This window comes from Salmo salar, chromosome 18, assembly GCF_965601325.2.
Source record: "Salmo salar chromosome 18, fSalSal1, whole genome shotgun sequence".
In the NCBI taxonomy this organism is placed as follows: domain Eukaryota; kingdom Metazoa; phylum Chordata; class Actinopteri; order Salmoniformes; family Salmonidae; genus Salmo; species Salmo salar.
The window spans coordinates 19,022,501-19,042,823 of record NC_138308.1 but is presented as its reverse complement, the minus strand read 5'-3'; the positions used below and the strand labels follow the sequence as shown (position 1 = coordinate 19,042,823).

Below are 20,323 nucleotides of genomic sequence, written 5' to 3'. Positions count from 1 at the left end.
TCAATAGCTGTTTGTCCAGTGAATAGCTTCTATTATTGACCGGCTACGTGCTGCCATCTGCTGGTAGCCTGATATTGTGTACGAATTGGGGCTGTTTCTTTGAAAACATGATTTTCTTGAAAGATAGATAGCCTATGACATAAAATCCTCATTCGCTGCTACAAGCCTTGACTTTCTTGGCATAGAATCGCCGCCTGTTATTAGATTGAGCTGCAAACCCTGTAGCACTACAAATACTGTAGCATAGCTGTGAAACACCTGCGTCGGGCTCAAGTGAAAGACTTATGATATGAAAGGAAAAGGGGGATACCTAATCAGTAGTACAACTGAATGCATTCAACTGAAATGTCTCTTCCGCATTTAACCCAACCCCTCTGAATCGGAGAGGTGCGGGGAGCTGTCTTAATCGAGCACCTCAAACAGGCAGCCAGCAGACAGGCTACAACTCTGTTGGAGTTAAATTCAATGAATGAGTCGAGAATATGTAGTATTATACAACGGCTTCGTTTCGAGGCTATGACCACATCACATCCACGATTAAAATTGTCCTAACATATGGCCTCTCAAGTATTATTGCTTAATTATACAATGGGTGGTTTAGAATTCCCGTTGTTAGAGTTTATCCTGCACATGATATAGGCTACTAGACAACATACACATGGCCACATTCATAAAACGTGGCATCCTTTACGTCGTTAACTAGCAACGTACTACTACAACTACTACAACTTTTTAGCCTAATAAAGTTACATGTTTTATGAAAGAAAGACGGGGAAACTTGGATTATCCGTCTCATTTAGAACCTCGTCGCCGGCTGCCCACTGCACTGTCCGTGGTCCTGAAATGGGCTCATACACATTTTCATTGTAGGAAGATTGGCCTATAGAACAACCACCACAACGCTACATTTGTGTTGTGAGCATTTTGAGCTGAGGTCTTATTAACAAGATTCACCAGCACTACTGACACTCACACGCACGTGTTTGTGCCGGGTGCTCGTATAAGGAAAGAAGGAATGGAGGAAGGGCGCGCGTCACTAGCACGCCTCGATTGGTGAAGTGAAATATAATATTTTGCACGCGCATCGTACGGCGAGCCCCCATTCTCAAATGACAATGCGCGCTCCCTGCGTGAGAAGGTGCGCGCGCTTCAGGGGCTGCGGTCCCATTGACGGTTCCACATCTCCGTGACAGCAGCAGCATCAGCAGCAGAGCGCGGCAGTGGTGTAAAACAAGGAGCCCACCTAGCCAGCGTTCCAGCCTAGGCAGCGGCAGAGAAACATCTCTCTGCGTTGAACGAAGCTAGCTTCACCAGGTGACCGAGTAGCCTATCATTCTCTGCCGGAGACATGGGCTCCCCGTAACTGGAGGTGGAGGGGAGAGGAGGGCGGGCGGGGGGTGGGGGGGAGAAGAGAAAAGAGCGAGAGAGAGGAAGAGAGAGAGAAAGAGAGAGAGAAAAGGCGACTAGGAACCGAAGAAGCACTCCCACCGTGGGTGCCTGCCACCATGGGAGCCTTGCATCACTTGCCCGAGCCGTTGCTTCGTCCATGGGCCATGTCGTGATCCGTGGGCTCTGCCAGCGGGATTTCTGTCAGTGATCCTAGCCGCCAAAGAGAGGGGGAGAAGATGTCCGCCTCGGTGGGCCCTCCGGGCGGCGCGCGTCCACCCGTCGTGCCGGCGTCCATGCCCGAGCCGGACCTGAGCCATCTGACGGAGGAGGAGAGGAAGATCATCATGGCCGTGCTAGCTCGACAGAAGGAGGAGGAGGAGAAGGAAGAGGCCATGTTAAAGTAAGGGAGATACTGGGGCTATTTCCGCTCTGGAGATGCTGGGGAGATGTTGTGCAGAGATGCTGCCATACTGCCGCTCACCTTCCGCTAGGCTACCAATAGGCTAACAAACCTATACACATATCTGACTATCTAACCTACTCATGGCACTAAGGTGCAGCATAGACTGTTGACGTGTGTAGTGATAAGCTGTAGTGAGTGTGTGTGTGTGTGTGTAGGCTATGTGTTTATCAGCATGTAGGCTATCCCTCGGTGCATCCTTGTTATATGGGCTGTGGTATCAGTGACTCTTGATTGTGATTATACAGAATGTCAGTGGACAGCTCCATGCATGTGAGACTGCCTACTGTAGTGTTCACTGGTCAGCTGCACTCCCCAGACATGAGATGGTAGCGCCTATACAGCCCCAGCTTCTCTCACGGCAAAGATAGTGTTGCTTATTTCACTCTCAACCATCTATAGCCTACAATTTAGACTACAGAGAGTCAAGGATGACCTAACAAGATGTCCTAACATGATGTGAGTGAGGAGTGAGAGAGAGAGAGAGAGAGAGAGAGGGGGGGGGGGGGCTTTGAGTAAGAGTGTGTTGGGTCAGGGCCGTCACAGGTGTAAGAGACGAAGAGGAGGAGACCGGAAGGGAGGGAGGAAGAGAGAGAGAGAAAAGGGGTGTGTCGTCTCCGAGACACACAGCAGCTTCACACTCCACTGTCTTTTAATACCCGGACACAAATAAACGAATATCAAACTAATTTCTTCTCAACCGCTCCCATTTCCCCCAATGCAATTATGTGTTCTGTCATATCCGAACAATTCTAAACCGCTTGCTATATAGGTTCTAGATAACCTATAGCCCAGGCTAGTATATTCCCAAGCACAGCTTCTGTATGCTACAGATAGGCTAACACCAGGCTGCGATTGCACAGCGTCATTCGACCGAGATTCTGTCATTTCTGCTTGTAAAATCAGTGAAACGGCATCTCTGACCCAGCGGTGTGTTTCCAGTGCTTGACTTGGGCAGGAGCTCACGGAACTGAGTACCAGCACCTCAACTGCTCTACTGCTTGAGCTCCTGTTCTTCTTCTAGAATATTAGCTCAGAAGTATTGTGGAGCTCCTGCACCTAAATATAAACACTACCGGCATCCAAAATGAGTACGGGCACCAATTTGAGTTGAAGTCAAGCACTGTGTGTTTCCATCCCATATCTCAACAGCTGTTTGCTTGTACGTTCGTTGCTTTGGTGACGGGGAGCGATTGAGTATCAGCCCAATGTAGGCCAGCGCCAGCACTCTCGCATCAGCCTACAGCAGCCCATCTTGACAGAAAGGCTACAGTAAATGCATGTAACCTAGTTTATGTGTTATTACAGTGGATGATGGTCGAAAACAGCCTGTGCTATTTTAGTATTTTCACACATAGAGCGCGAGCCAGTGTGGAATGAGCACGTCTGTTGTATTTGTCACGACAACAATTCTGAGGTTTATCATCGTGAGTTAAATTGAACCCTATCTGGGTAGCATATTGCTCCACGGATAGTCTGACAAACTGCAGCGAGGTGATATGACGTCAGACCACAGTCACTGCTATCGCATAGTCTTATATAGAATGAATAACTAGGCTCCCATGAGAAGCCCTTCTTCTCTGCTATTCACGTCTGTGTTCTATTTTAGGCTCCTTTTGCAGAGTGCTAGCCCTGCACTGAATCTGCAGATCGATTCATTGCATCTAAAGAAGGAATTGTCCAATGCATAAGTGGTCATGCATCATTTTCATAATTTTCATCATAGGCTATGCATCAAGACTATATTTCAGCTCTGCCTTATTGCTAGTCGGAGCACATAAGCTACTGTAGCTTGTGTGTGTGTGTGTGTGTATGCATGCTTGCATGGTGTGCTGTGTGATCTAAATTGGGACCTATGCTACAGTAGGCTATGTGCCCACACTCTAGCGATAAGGCAACGCTGAAAACAGCCTTGTGTAAGTCTTACATCCACAGAACTCACCTACGTGTATATCCTATAGGATCGTTTACTCTAATCACAACATCAGATCATGGTAGACCCAGGCTGGACTGATATGTCATCTAATCTAATTCTATGCTGTAAATACTTTTGATGAACCCACTAATGTGAGAAGCGGTGATGAAACCTGTAGACAGCCGTGTGGCCACAGTAGCCTAGTACGAACACACACACACACACACACACACACACACACACACACACACACACACACACACACACACACACACACACACACACACACCGCTGGAATTCAATCCAACCCGCCATATCAATGTTTACACAGTGCTTTTGTATTCATACTACAGTAACTGCCTGTGCATGTGCAGTGTGGGTGTATGTTCTGTATGCGGATACATTTTCCTGGATAGGTCACATAGTCAGAAAAAACCTGCTGGTTGTAAGAACACAGTGTGCTCCTCTGCTACTGTAACCTAAGAAGGAGGTTTTGCTTCTACATCAACCTTTTCACCCAATCGGTGTAATTGAAGTTGGGAGGTTTGAACAGCTATACTGGACAGTCAGACACCCATCTAATGACAGCTCAAACACAAGGTGTTGTTACAGATCTGTCCCCCCTTTCAGTTTTAGACAGAACACATCATGTTGTGGGGTTCTCTTAGTGTTTTCTCTGTGATCAAGATGATCAGAGGACCCATTGATGTGTATGTAACATTTATGAAGAAATATATATATCCGATTGTCATTTCGAGATAAAAGTGAAAAACATACTTTTGTATAATTATTTGATCAGAGATATTATTGTTTTCTAAGTCAAAGTTGTGTAGTTATAAAATATGGTGAATCACGTTTTTGTAATTGATTATCTACCTAGCAACTAATTTTCTCTATTCTGATCAATCAGACGTTGGTTAATTGTTGAAGAAGAACAGGAAGTAGTGGAGTAGATGGTCACATTCCCCTGCTCAGACGTTGCATTCATCAACCAATTGTTGTGTGCCACGTCATCGACTGTCAGATTGCTATAACATATGATGTGGTTAGCTGATAGTTACGATACCTATCCAGGCGCTGTAGGATCTGGCATGTGTCAGCAACACCTGGGCAGAGGAACACGCCTGATGTATTTCATGTTTATTTATTTTACCAGGTAAGTTGACTGAGAACACATTCTCATTTACAGCAACAGCCTGGGGAATAGTTACAGAGGAGAGGAGGGGGGATGAAAGAGCCAATTGGAAGCTGGGGATGATTAGGTGAACATGATGGTATGAGGACCAGAGTGGGAATAAAGCCATGACACCAGGGTTAACACCACTACTCTGACGATAAGTTCCATTGGGATCTTTTAGTGACCACAGAGAGTCAGGACACCCGTTTAACGTCCCATCCGAAAGACAGCACTACACAGGGCAATGTCCCCAATCACTGCCCTGGGATCTTCTGCTCAGAGGTTCCATGCATCAACCAATGGTCGCGTGGCACGTCATTGACTGTGCAGTCGGCCACCAGATTGCTATAACATATCTGGTTAGCTGATACGTTAAATACCTATCCAGGCGTTGTAAGATCTGGCAGGCGTCAGCAACTGTGTAAATGTCTAAATCGAGTCATACGCCACCGTCATACGTCCACCTTCTAAAAGACACCGCTCATTTTTAACATCATTTTCTGACAAAATTCCAACAACACTGTCCCTCTTGTGTGTTTCAGGGAGGAGAAGCCCATCCAAGCAAGAACTGTGAACCTGGTTGGGCAGAAGAAGCCTCCTCAGCAAAACGATGTCCGGTAAAAAGCATTATACAACCATATTTTGCTGTCTGTTATTTCTTTTAATGTTCAGTTATTCTAACATAGTCTTGGGGCGGTCAGAAGACCTGGGTTCGAACCCAGTCTGTCACATTGGTGGCTAAAGCTGGTTATGGGTCTTTGATGACAAGGTGGTCAAAAGGGAGCGAAATGTAACGGATGAGATGGTGAACTTAACTATCTTCACGTAATGAGTAACTTTGTCTTAGACCAGAGGGATATACTACGATTGAAGCTTCTGTTAGCTTCACGTTCCAGCTCAGGCTTCATCCATACTATGACGGTGAATATTACTCGTCTGCCTGCCGCTAACTCTAGCAGGCTTGTAACGGCGTATTCATGTCACCTGTGGCTAGTCGAATGCCAAACTTCATTGAGACCATGCTGAAACATCAATCTATGGGAGAGTCAGAACTCTTCATTGAGACCATGCTGAAACATCAATCTATGGGAGAGTCAGAACTCTTCATTGAGACCATGCTGAAACATCAATCTATGGGAGAGTCAGAACTCTTCATTGAGACCATGCTGAAACATCAATCTATGGGAGAGTCAGAACTCTTCATTGAGACCATGCTGAAACATCAATCTATGGGAGAGTCAGTGTCGCGTTTTCATTTGTGCCGAAATCTAAATGAAAGAAAAGTTATCTTGCAAATTCAGCAGGCTAATGTGTGAAACGGGCTTGTTGGAGTGCCGTGTTTATTTTATTATTTATCATTGATGGCGTCTTTGGTGTGCTTTTCAATGCACAAGCATCTTTTCTCCCACATTCCTATTGTTAAAATAGTTGTATTTGTCATACACAGGTTTTACTGTGCTTAAAGTTTGAAATGCATTCTGTCATTACTAAATGTATAATGGTGCTACACACAAAAAATGAAGGGGATGATGCTTGTGCATTGAAGGGGATGATGACGCAATCTTTGCGAGAGGGAGGGAATCTGATTTCATCCGTCCTCAACTCATGACTCAGACACTTTATTCAGAATAAATGTAGTAAGCCCTGAGTTAGCCTGCCCGGTAGCAGGTTAGATCTGAATGATTCGTTGCCATAGAAATGTACCTGCCTAAAAGGTGAGCCACTTTCGTGGTATCGGTTATCCCGAGTTGAACTCAGAGTTGACCAAAGTTACCACGCTAACTTCTCAAACCATGTACGTAGTATAGGGCTCTGAAGACTCGCGTTAGCTCCCAAGCTAATGTCAACCACAACATTCCACAACCCAGTGAGAAGATGGACATCACCTGTTAGTTAGCTCTTATGTGCTATTGGACCATCATTGAGTCTTTGACATGGGTTTGTGTTATGGATACGTGGTTAAGCGTGATGCCCCTAACGGCTAGTGCAGGGTCAGATATTCTGTATCCTCCTAATGGTCAGAAGGTTAGAATTTGGGTTTGGGTAATCTGAGCCCAGATGTCTAGTAAGGGACGACTTCCTATCACTCTGGCTCTGATGAGGAAAACAGCCAGTATTCACCCAGAGTGATAAGTATGTCATATTGAAGTACCGGTATGTCAACTATCAGTCCAACATCTAAGGCCCCTTTAACTGAGGTGAGTTTGAGGATGCAGTTGAGAATGTGTGCGTCTGTGTGTAATGTATGTTTAGCTGTTCTTGGGAGCGGGAGCTGTGGTCAGTACTTTAGGCTTATGTCTGTCATGGAGATTGTGTCTGCAGCACAATGAACCCGTTGTGTGTGTATGTACTGTAAGTCATTATTTCTATGTGGTCGTGCACGTTGACGTTTTGTGTGTGTGAGTGGTTGTTGCATGCGAGTGTGTGTGTGCTTCACGTGCACTTGTGCGTGTGTGTGTTTTGCGCAAGCATGCATGTGTGTGTGAGAGGTTGGATCAGAGAGCGGTGGGATTAAGGGGCAAATCAGCTGGATCACATCTGCTTCCCCGAGGAATCCCGGAATGTGGCCCAATTATGACATCATATCATGGAATCCCGGTCAGCAGGCCGGTCTGAACTTTATTTATGAATTACATTTACATTTACATTTTTGTCATTTAGCAGACGCTCTTATCCAGAGCGACTTACAGTAGTGAATGCATACATTTCATACATTTTTTTTGTCCGTACTGGTCCCCCGTGGGATTAAGATATTAATTAAGATATGCTTATCATATCTGGCCATTTCTCAAATGACATCATATCCCCTACATAATGCATGTTTGACCTTAGCCACTTTCCCTAGTCAAAAAGCGGTGAACTCTAAGTAGTTGTGTATCATTTGACATGCAGGCTATTATCTGTTTTTCTCTGATTCTAGATGAGCATAGATGTGGATCTGTGATATGAATTCAGGAAGCTCAAGTAATGGAAAGCATATTTCTGTAAAGGGTAGCGAAGTGAACTCAGAATGCATTAATGGTAGACCTACTCATCCTGTTGATAGAGGGAAACGTTTCCATCATTCTCAGTACATTAAAGAGATGACCCCTCAAAAGCCATGTCTTCCCCCTTGCCCACAGAGCAAAATAGGCTATGTATGACAACTTCTTAGAATTAGCATCACCTACCGCCATGTAACATTCTCACTAAAACTCATGTCAAACATGAGCAAATTCTCTAACTTTACTCTGAGTGTACAAAACTGCTCTTTCCATGACATAGACTGACCAGGTGAATCCAGGTGAAAGCTATGATCCCTTATTGATGTCACTTGTTGAATCCACTTCAATCAGTATAGATGAAGGGGAGGAGACAGGTTAAAGAAGGATTTTTAAGCCTTTAGACAATCGAGAAATTGTGTATGTGTGCCATTCAGAGGGTGAATGGGTAAGACAAAATATTTAAGTGCCTTTGAAAGGGGTATGGCAGTAGTGTGTCAAGAACTACAACACTGCTGGGTTTTTCACACTCAACAGTTTCCCGTGTGTATTAAGAATGGTCCCCCACCCAAAGGACATCCAGCCAACTTGAAACAACTGTGGGAAGCATTGGAGTCAACATGGGCCAGCATCCCTGTGGAACGCTTTTAGCACATTGTAAAGTCCATACCCCGACAAATTGAGGCTGTTCCTAGGGCTAAGGGTTTGAGGGGAGGGGAGGGGGGTGCAACTCAGTATTAGGAAGGTATTCCTAATATTTTGTACACTCAAATTAAATCAAATTGTATTAGTCACATGCGCCGAATACAACAGGTGTAGACCTTACAGTGAAATGCTTACTTACGAGCCCCTAACCAACAATGCAGTTTAAAGAAATACAGATAAGAAATAAAAGTAACAAGTAATTAAAGAGCAGCAGTAAAATAACAATAGCGAGACTGTATACAGGGGGGTACTGGTACAGAGTCAATGTGTGGGGAGGGGGGGCACCGGTTAGTTGAGGTAATATGTACATGTAGGTAGAGTTATTAAAGTGACTATGCATAGATGATAACAACAGAAGTAGCAGCGGTGTAAAAGGGGGGGGGGGGGGGGGGGCAATGCAATTAGTCTGGGTAGCCATTTGATTAGGTGTTCAGGAGTCTTATGGCTTGGGGGTAGAACCTATTTAGAAGCCTCTTGGACCTACTGTAGACTTGGCGCTCCGGTACCACTTGCCATGCGGTAGCAGAGAGAACAGTCTATGACTTGGGTGGCTGACACCACCTGGTATAGAGGTCCTGGATGGCAGGAAGCTTGGCCCCGGTGATGTACTGGGCCGTTCGCACTACCCTTGCGGTCGGAGGCTGAGCAGTTGCCATACCAGGCAGTGATGCAACCAGTCAGGATGCTCTCGATGGTGCAGCTGTAGAACCTTTTGAGGATCTGAGGACCCATGCCAAATCTTTTCAGTCGGGAATAGGTTTTGTCGTGCCCTCTTCACAACTGTCTTGGTGTGCTTGGACCAGTGTATATTTACCATACAGAGCTTACATTACTCTCCCCTCTATGACAGGGATGTATCTATAAGGCCTAGCTTATGTCGCTGATATACCCCATTGAGCAGAGAGACCCCTGAGAGGACTAGGATACTAGCCAATCATAGAGCGCAGGAAGTGACTACCAGCCAATCTCAAAACCTCAGGAGGGGACTGCAGTGTTACTGGGCCATTGCCATGGCGCCAGGGTCAGGAGACTGCTATCCAATCACGTGTAGTTCCTGACTGCTTACTTCTATGTGTCTTCACAGGTGAAAGCATGGCTACTGTCCAGACAACTAGAGAAGCGCAGTTAGCACACAGCTAACTCAACACAGCCTAGCATGACTTATGTACGATATCTTTCTGTAACTACAGGATATTGTTCCCTGTATGGTGTGAGGTTTGTGTGTGCGTGTGTGTGTGTGTGTGATTGTAGACGGTGTCCACCCTGCTAAAGGTAGAGCTCTGTACAACTGTGCCAAGCCATATGGAGCTCTGTCTGGGGAGCACACTACCCACTTAGCTCTGCTGTTGGCTTTGGTGCTCTCTCCATCTGTCTTCCTCATCTTTTCTCCCCATCTATCTATTTCTAGCGGCCAATCTCTTTCTCTATATCGTCCTCTTTATCTCCCTCCCTCTGTCTTTTATCTGTCTTCTAGACATCCTCAGGTATCTGGCTAATGACTATGCGTGCGCGTGGGCCTGGGCCTGCGTGTGTGTGACATTAGTGCTCTTTAAGCCTGTGACGGTGTGTAAGTAAGGAGGTGTGTTCTTGACAGAGCGGAATGTCTTCTCAAGTGGACTGACTCTTCCTCTTTTCTCTCTCCATCCCTCACTCTCTCTGCTAGTAAATGTTATTGTCTTGGAGCTGCAGGCTTGTTGAAGTCTCACTCGGTAATGAGGATAGGCCCTCCAGACCAGTCTAAGACACGTGAGCGGTCCTATTGAGGAGAAAGTAATGTCACTCCATGTACCCAAGGAGAGTTTGTGTAGCAGTCACTAATCAATGCAGTGCATGTGTCTTGACGTTGGTGTGTTGTGAATCAGAGTTGGTGAATCAGTACTGGCGAAGTGAACCTACTGTACATAACCACCAAGAAGGGCACCCAGTATAAGGTTGACTGAAGAGGGAGGCAGAGATGAGGAGAGGAAAGAGTGAGTGTGTGGTGGAGAGAAATGTGTGAGAGAGCAGCTGAGCTGAACAGAGAGATAAAAGGAAGAGAGAGACACATTGGAAAGATTCACCAAAAAAACAGCAAACTAGAATGCAATTTGGCCCTAAACAGAGAGTACACAGTGGCGGAATACCTGACCACTGTGACTGACCCAAACTTGAGGAAAGCTTTGACTATGTACAGACTCAGTGAGCATAGCCTTGCTATTGAGAAAGGCCGCCGTTGGCAGACTTGGCTCTCAAGAGAAGACAGGCTATGTGCACACTGCCCACAAAATGAGGTGGAAACTGAGCTGCACTTCCTAACCTCCTGCCAAATGTATGACCATATTAGAGACACATATTTCCCTCAGATTACACAGATCCACAAAGCATTAAAAAACAAACCCTATTTTGATAAACTCCCATATCTATTGGGTGAAATACCACAGTGTGCCATCAGAGCAGAAAGATTTGTGACCTGTTGCCACAAGAAAAGGGCAACCAGCGAAGAACAAACACCATTGTAAATAAACTCAGCAAAAAAAAGAAATGTCCCTTTTTCAGGACCCTGTCTTTCAAAGATAATTCGCAAACTCCGGGAACTTGCAGGTGCCTTGGTGGAAGAGTGGGGTAACATCTCACAGCAAGAACGGGCAAATCTGGTGCAGTCCATGAGGAGGAGATGCACTGCAGTACTTAATGCAGCTGGTGGCCACACCAGATACTGACTGTTCATTTTCATTTTGACCCCCCCCCCCCCTTTGTTCAGGGACACATTATTTAATTTCTGTTAGTCACGTCTGTAATGCAGTCTGTGTGTAGCTGGTGTAGAGTAGTCAGGCGCAGGACAGCAGATATGAGTAAATAAACGTATTTTACTCAAAATAGACAAATACAATACAAAATAAGCGAGCCCACAATAAACGGACATAATACATAACAACAATCACTCACAAACAAACATGGGGGAACAGAGGGTTAAATAATGAACAAGTAATTGGGGGATTGAAACCAGGTGTGTAAGACAAAGACAAAACAAATGGAAAATGAAAAGTGGATCGGCGATGGCTAGTGTAGCTCCCTCCAGTAACCACGAGCACAACCTTTCCTTGATTTTAACTGGCGGCTTTATTCTGTAGTTTTAGTCAGAATTATCACCTTCCGTGAGAACTATAAAGTAAATGAAAATACAGTTAAGCACACTCTTACACCTTCTTGTCTTATGAGTGACTTATTAGCTTGGTATAACTCTGAAGTGCTTACATACATAAACAGTTTAGCTGGAGCTATAACAGTATCAGATTAAACACATGAATAAAGGAAAAATACCTAATTGGCTGCTTATTACAGAAGAGAGGAAATCAAAACTTCACACTTAATATTCCTGGCATGAATTCACGCTTCATCCTTAATTATTATAACGTTACCATCCTAACATACACACTTCAACCTTTACGAACTACACCCGAAGACATGAAACCTTAGCTAACACAGCGCCGGATTGCCTTCACTCCAAAGGTGTGTTGCTACGATAATGATCCCCGTTACAACAGTTATTAGCCACGTAGTTCCGCTTGTCTTATCATTTCCCCCGCATAGCGAACACGTAAACAAATCAAACAAAAAACAACGACATAGACTTACAGGTTAATTGTCAGTTACAGCTAGAAGGCTGGTGACGTCGACCGCCGAACGCAGCCCGAACAAGGAGAGGGACCGACTTCGGCTGAAGTCGTGACAATGTCTGCGGAACTTCAGTTTATGTCTCAGTTGTTGAATCTTGTTATGTTCATACAAATATTTACACATGTTAAGTTTGCTGAAAATAAACGCAGTTGACAGTGAGAGGACGTTTCATTTTTTGCTGAGTTTAGTCCACTTGCTATGGCAATGTAAACATATGTTTCCCATGCCAATAAATCTCTTAAATTGAATTGAATTGAAAATGGTTGAAAGAACACAGTGTGCTCCTCTGCTATGGTAAGAAAATAATTAGGTTTTGCTTCTACATCCACCTTTTCACCCAATCGGTGTAATTGAATTTGGGAGGTTCGAAGGGGAAAATCTAACCATAGTTGAGGATTGTGCACACCAGAGGAGAGGGGGCGAAGGAGAGAGAGGTGGAGGCGGATGAGTGAGAGAGCTGAAGAAAGAGATGGATGGATGGTTGGAGAGGGGGAAGGTGACGCTATACACCACCCGGGCCACTCAGCATGGCGACAGATTTGCCGGAAGCAAAGGAGGGAGGGGGAAGTGCAGATCCTGCCAGGGAGAGAGAAAACCTAAGAGAGTGAGAGACAGAAAGAGAGACTGTGGCTTACTGTGTGCCGCTGATTCCATATGGTGGTGAGGTGCCGTCCAGAGCGGGAACAGACCAACCTGCCTAGCATAGGAACAGAGGAGAGTAATTTAGTGGGCTAAACCAACTATCTAACATAGAGCAAAGTGTTATTTTGTCTATTTGATATAAAATAAGTTGTCATAAGCTTCAATCCCCTCCCACCTAAACACACACGACCACACACGACCACACAAGACCACACACGACCACACACGTCTCTCCTTTATTCTAGCGCTACAGGGGACCAGTCACAAGGCTGGCACCCTTTACTGCTTTCCAATTTTGCAAATAGCAGGAGGAGGAAGAAACTTATTTTTTTTTTAAAGCTCGTCTATTATAGGACTGTGAATTTACAGAAATCAATCAGGTGGATGACTCCTCCTGTTTAGAAAGAGAGAGAGAGAGATTCATTTCTAAATGGCTGTGAAGTGATTCTCTCTCGCTCTTCTTTGACACTCACTCATTGTCTTTTGATTAATGTCCGCTTGCCTTTTGAATATCGATCTGAGATGAGAGGGTGAGTCACGAAGGGAACCCTTAGTCACTGCAGCTCTATCAGGTGGAGTGGGAGTGAGTTTATGAATGCTTATTAGTACAGATACAGAGTACCCATAGGTCTCATGGCTCAGTCGGCTAGCAACACCAGGGTTGTGGGTTGGATTCCTGCATGTGGTACATATATTGGACATGTGTGTGTGACCGGTGGGGTGCAAAATCTAGCCCTAGCCCCTGCTCCATAGCCACTCTAAATAATAATATAGATTAAGTTCATTGGCCACCTAACACACCTTCTATCCCTCGGGCTTGCCCACCAGGTCCATCTGGTTGGCTGATCAAGGGCGTGGTTGTGCCAGTGTATTTAAGCAGAGCGCTTCATTCCGTCTGGAGTTTTTTTTTTTGTCTTTTGAAAGATTGGCGTGCTTTTGGAGGACAAGAGCGGGGACAGTGATAGCCCAAATCCAAAGAGTCTTAAAGATGACTTTTGTAAGTATATTTTATGTAACAGCGGCAGTAAACATTATACTGAGTTCCGCTCTCCTCCTTGGGCACGCCAGCCTGAGTGAGTGCAAATTGGGGTTTATTCTCCACAAAATATTCAACTATTTAATAATTGAAGTTTCCAACATAGTCAGTTTCTTTCTATGGTCTGTGTTGAAAACAAATGCACAATGATACATTTCCAGGTTAAGCGCGCACAATTTCCATAGCAATCCCATCTTAATTCTCCCAAGTGTCCTATGTTGAGGTTTACATAATCAAATCCATTTCACACATTAAACAATCAGCAGGTCCACTGCACTCACTCAGGCTGGCGTGCCCAAGGAGGAGGAGAGTGGAACTCAGTATAACGTTTACCGGCGCTGTTACACACACACTATACTTACAAAATATTTGGGCTAGCACTGGCCCCACTCTCGTCCTCCAAAGGCACGCCAACCTTCCAAATAACAAAACAATCTCCCAAATGGAAGGAAGCGCTCTGCTTAAATACACACTGGCACAACCACGCCCTTGATTAGCCAACCAGACGCACCTGGTGGGCAAGACAGAGGGCTAAAAGGCACATTAGTGGCCACCGGTCACATATTAACTCAAAGTCGCTTTGAATAAAAGCATCTGATGAATGACTATATTGTTATTTAGAGTGGTTATAAGGAGTGTCTAGGGATAAGGGCTAGGGCTCGGGTTTTGTATTCAGCACTAAATACACTCACAGTTCCCCTCAGTGAGAAACTATAACCGGAAACCTCTCCCAGCTGGTAACATGAGATTCCATTACCCAGAATCCATTGCAATGGTGCCAGGACATGCTCATATATCCCCACTCTCCTATGGAGTGTGAAGGAATTTTGGGAGTGAGGTTCACTCCTCAGTCCTGAAACAGCACCTATCCTCTTGCACCTAGAGCACCTGTCAAACTCATTCCATGGAGGGCTGAGTGGCTGCGGGTGATCGTTCCTCCCTTGTACTTGGTTGATGAATGCAGGTCATTAATTAGTAAGGAACACCCCTCAACTAGTTGTCTAGGTCTTAAATGAAAGAAAAAAACAAGAACCAGCAGACACAAGGCCCTCCATGGAATGAGTTTGACACCCCTGGTCTATAGAGACATCGTGTAGATCAGAATAAATCATAATGAATTTGATGTGTAAAAACATTAGCTTGGCATTGTCCTTTGATTGACTTGGTACTAGGACTTTTCACCATATTGCACACGTGGGATGGGCTGTTTTTTGACTCAAGACACTGCCGGTATTGAGGACTTTAACATGAGCCATTGAGCAGCACAGCTCTATCATACGGGTGTCACACAGATTAGAGACCAACCGCACAGACCCATTGCTCCTCTGGGACATTGTGTGTGTGTGTGTGTGTGTGTGTGTGTGTGTGTGTGTGTGTGTGTGTGTGTGGTGTGTGTGTGTGTGTGTGTGTGTGTGTGTGTGTGTGTGTGTGCTGGAGGATTTACAGCCAGCGCTGTATATGGGGGACCAGGGCCATCCTGCCAGGGCTTGATGAATGGGGGACGGCGTGTGTGCCGCAGGACGTTTGTCCTTGTTAGGTGACGCCACGCACCGTGGCTGAGACACGGCTGGCTTTTCAAATCATCTAGAGGACTCCTTTGACTCCTTCCCCCTCGATTGGAGGGGCCTGGGGAAATAATCGCTCTCCAATGCTCTGGATGAATAGCCACACCATTCACTGCTTTAGGTAGGAAGGTAGAGGGCCTAACATGATCAGACCAAATTGAAACCTCCAATGTCAGTATGCCTGTAACGCTGTGTGTATTTATGGGTCTGCATTCCGTATTGTACAGTAGGCTTTGTTGTTGCTACTGTTGTCCTTGACTCTCAGCAAGCTTGTTAGTGCTGCATGGCGTAATTACTCTAGCAATTACTATATGGGATGCTTCATGCTAATGTTGTTTTCCCAGAGTGAATTGTTGGCCCTATTTGGACTTGGACAAATGTGCATTTCACAAAGGGTTTATTTATATTGGGCTCCCGAGTGGCGCAGCGGTCTAAGGCACTGCATCTCAGTGCAAGAGACGTCACTACAGTCCCTGGTTTGAATCCAAGCTGTATCACATCCGGCTTTGATTGGGAGTCCCATAGGGCGGCGCACAGCGTCGTCCGGGTGTAGCCGGGGTAGGCTGTTATTCTAAATAAGAATTTGTTCTTAACTGACTTGCCTAGTTAAATAAAGGTTAAAAAAAGAGAGAAAGTATTGAATGGTGTGACGCGAAGGGAAGTGTGTGTTTGTGCTGGTAGAAGTAAAGCTTGGGCTCACTTTGGTTTAACCTTGTTTCTCATTCATGAATCTCAGTGTTTTCTAGCTTTTCTTAATGAGCGCCTGTCTGACAGTCTCCCCTGAATCTTGAAAGCTGAGGGCTCTCTCAGATCTCCTCATAAATACATATTTCTCTCTCTCTATTTATCTCTCTTCCTCTCTCTCTGTTTACTCATGAAGATGTTTTTCATTTACCCCTCAAAAAAAAACATTCCACAACAATCTAGTAGAGATTTCAGTTTAAAGTTTTCCCATCTGAGAGAGTTCGCCAGAGTAGTTGAGTCGGCTGCAGTCCAATAGTTGAAGGTAGCATCCTTCCCTCATCTCCTTCCCTTAATTGATTGGTGAAAGGAATGTTATGAATCCTTGCTCTCACCTATTGAACTGCGTTCGAGCGGTGGTTTCCTCAGAGGGGAGTAAGGAAGGATACATTTCTAAATGATTCAAACAGGACCTATGTATTTGAACAGGGCCTGTGACAGTTTGACTTAGTGAGAGTCATGGAGCTCAGGATATGAACCCTGAGGAGACCTAACAGCAGGTGACCCAGGTCTGACCTTTAGCGCCAATCGGTACCGGAGATGAGTCTGGGGGCGCTGACAGGAAGATGGGATGGGATGGGGAGTGTTTTTGTCTTTGTGTGTGTGTGTGTGTGTGTGTGTGTGTGTGTGTGTATTTACAGGGATACGATACAGGGATGTCACCGTTGGTGGGATAGTCCTGGGAGGAGGATGTGTTTGTTTGTAGGTATGACAAGTGAACAGTTTATTTTGTGACACCAGTAGCGTACTGAAGAATGTGGATTTATAGCCTAAGGCCTTCTGGATGTTTGATGCAGTCAGTCAGTCTCTCGCTCTCTCCTGTCATTGTGGGAATTGTAGTTTTTAAGGCTGGTTTGATGGGGGAGGAGGCTACACCAATGACACCCTGTCTGTAAGTAAAGATAATGTATCTGACTCTACCTATAGTATTTGGATGTTACAGTATTTTGAAAGATACTATCTGCACTGTATGTGTTTGTGATGTAAATATGATCATGTGTTTATAATGTATTATGGATGAAGCTACAAACCTGTTATGAATTGATCTTGTCTATAAGCATTTATAACTGCACATTAACAGCGCTTGTACATGACTTAAGGCTACAGATGCATTCATAAAACATACATAGGTGTTAATATGTATTATGACACGTACTATAAGCATTCCTATAAGCGTTCCTCTCTCTCTCTCTCTCTCTCTCTCTCTCTACCAATCAGATGTCTCGACCTCTGAATGCTCGGCTATGAAAAGCCAACTGACATTTACTCCTGAGGTGCTGACCTGTTGCACCCTCTACAACCACTGTGATTATTATTATTTGACCCTGCTGGTCATCTATGAACGTTTGAACATCTTGAAGAACGATCTAGCCTTAATGGCCATGTACTCTTATAGTTTCCATCCGGCACAGCCAGAAGAGGAACGGCCACCCCTCAGAGCCTGGTTCCTCTCTAGGTTTCTTCCTAGGTTCCTGCCTTTCTAGGGAGTTTTTGCCACCGTGCTCCTACATCTGTGTTGCTTACTGTTTGGGGTTTTTGGCTGGGTTTCTGTATAGGCACTTTGTGACAACCCCTGTTGTAAAAAGGGTTTTAGAAATACATTTTGATTTGATTTGATTTGATTTAGCTAACTTTGTACCTTTCCTTCCTTCCTGTTTTCTCAGAGGTATCCAACAGCAGATGTCGAGCTACAGGGAGACGGTGCGGCGGGTGGGGGAGGAGACGCGCCGGCAGACCACCACGGGTCAGCACCGGGACGACGCTCCCACCTGTGGCATCTGCCACAAGACCAAGTTTGCTGACGGCTGTGGCAGCCTCTGCTCTTACTGCCAGACCAAGTTTTGTGCCCGCTGCGGAGGGAGGGTGTCCTTGCGCACCAACAGTGTAAGAGATACTTGTAGACACACACACACAAATACACACAAAAATGCCCCTGTTTACTCCACTTTCACTGACGGTGTGTAGTCTAAGCAGGGGCAAAGGTGTTTGTGCTCAGGTGGAGGAAATGTGCTGGGCCAGAATAGCTATTTGTGTGTGTGTGTGTGTGTGTGTGTGTGTGTGTGTGTGTGTGTGTGTGTGTGTGTGTGTGTGTGTGTGTGTGTGTGTGTGTGTGTGTGTGTGTGTGTGTGTGTGTGTGTATACGCTGCAGCAGTGCATGACCCAGGTAGAGGCTGGTAAAGGTTAATTGGGTATTAGACAGGGACTGGGGGCAGGGGGGGGTCTCTGTGTTCCACCCTGGGGGGTTGGGCAGCTACAGACATGTTGGGGTAGGGGTGGCCCCATGCAGGAAGCCCACCCAGCCACCCACAGTGTGATATTTAATGATCAACCCCCCCCCCACACATACATATATGCATGCACTGACAGACACACACACACACACACACACACACACACACACACACACACACACACACACACACACACACACACACACACACACACACACACACACACACACACACACACACACACACATTGGTTTTACTATACAAGTGGGGACAAAAACATTTATTATCATTCAAAATCCTATTTTCCCTAATCCCTAACCTTAACCCCAAATCCTAATCCTAACCCCTAACCCTAATTCTAATTGTAACCCTAACACTAAACCTAACCCCTAAGATTAAAATAGCATTTTTCCTTTTTTTTCTCGTTTTACTATCCTTGTGAGGACTTTTGGAACCCAAAAGGATAGTAAAGTTATACCACACACACACACACACACACACACACACACACACACACACACACACACACACACACACACACACACACACACACACACACACACACACACACACACACACACACACACAAACTTATTAGGTAGCCCTAACGAGCACAGTGTGGAGAGGCCAGTGGGTGTGAGAGAGGAACGATAGTTGTGGAGAACTTGGAAACAGGGATTACCTACCTGTTGAGTCCCCCTGCCCCACCACCTCAACTCATAATCAATCAGTCCTGTTGAGTCCCCCTGCCCCACCACCTCAACTCATAATCAATCAGTCCGGTTGAGTCCCCCTGCCCCACCACCTCAACTCATAATCAATCAGTCATGTTGAGTCCCCCTGCCCCACCACCTCAACTCATAATCAATCAGTCCTGTTGAGTCCCCCTGCCCCACCACCTCAACTCATAATCAATCAGTCCTGTTGAGTCCCCCTGCCCCACCACCTCAACTCATAATCAATCAGTCCTGCGCTGCTGTCAAGGAAGTTTGTGGATTACCTCATTTTGATTCGGATGAAAACACCTCTATCATCATAAGGTGTGTTCTCTCAAGCAGGTTTGGATGTGTCCTCATTTCACATTTTCAATCTCTCCCTCCCATCTCTTTTTCTTTTCCTCTCCTATGCCACCGGGATGCTTGCAACAGGAGGACAAAGTGGTGAGTTGTTTCTCTTTCTGTGAAGTCATAGTAGTTCAGTCAACTTCATTTGCAACCAGAACTTTTGCAGCATTTTACCAGCATCATAGGGGTCCAAGGTGTAAATGCAGGAATGTGACTCATCAATACCTTGAAGGGATCGTGCGAGATTTTGGCAGTCAAGCCCTTTTTCTACTTAGCCAGAGTCAAATGAATTAATGGATACCATATGTATGTCTCTGTGTGCAGTTTGAAGGAAATTGCTAACTAGTGTTAGCGCAAGCTAGGTGTACCTATAAACATCCAGTCATTGCTGGGGGGAAAAAGGGCTTACTTGCCAAAATCTTGCACTATTTCATTAAGATATGTAGCCAACAAAAAGGTGGAACCTCCTCGAGTGTCAACCAACAGTACTCCACTAACGCTCACTAGACCACAGAGTGTAACATTACATGCCATTAGGTATTACTCTGGACATGCCTTTTACACCGTACAGCACTCTTACAGTTATGTCCAGTTTCAAACCTTACATGACCTTCAGTTCCCTCAGTGGAGCTGCCAAACCATCACTTTGTTGGTATTTGGCTCAGTGGTGCTTTGGCCTTCCAACAGTTCTTGAGAGTAGTGTAGACACTAACCCCCCTACAGCACAGTACAACAGCACTAACTCTAATGAGGCTTTGGC

The 20,323-nt window shown here is 45.4% G+C and overlaps 1 protein-coding gene across 4 annotated transcripts in view; it reads left to right on the top strand.

The window, feature by feature from the left end:
* The first annotated feature begins 1,194 nt into the window (after positions 1–1,194).
* The window catches only part of rims1a (regulating synaptic membrane exocytosis 1a), a 71,354-nt gene continuing 52,225 nt past the window's right edge, over positions 1,195–20,323 (top strand). For 3 of the 4 annotated variants that reach the window (XM_082964768.1, XM_082964767.1, XM_082964766.1), the window contains exons 1-4: positions 1,196–1,789; positions 5,484–5,558; positions 17,933–18,152; positions 19,648–19,659. In XM_082964768.1, coding sequence (XP_082820894.1) covers positions 1,626–1,789; positions 5,484–5,558; positions 17,933–18,152; positions 19,648–19,659 — 471 coding nt within the window. In that variant the 5' untranslated portion in view covers positions 1,196–1,625. Of the gene's footprint in view, positions 1,790–5,483; positions 5,559–17,932; positions 18,153–19,647; positions 19,660–20,323 lie in introns of all 4 variants that reach the window. The other variant, XM_082964765.1, reaches the window with a different exon arrangement.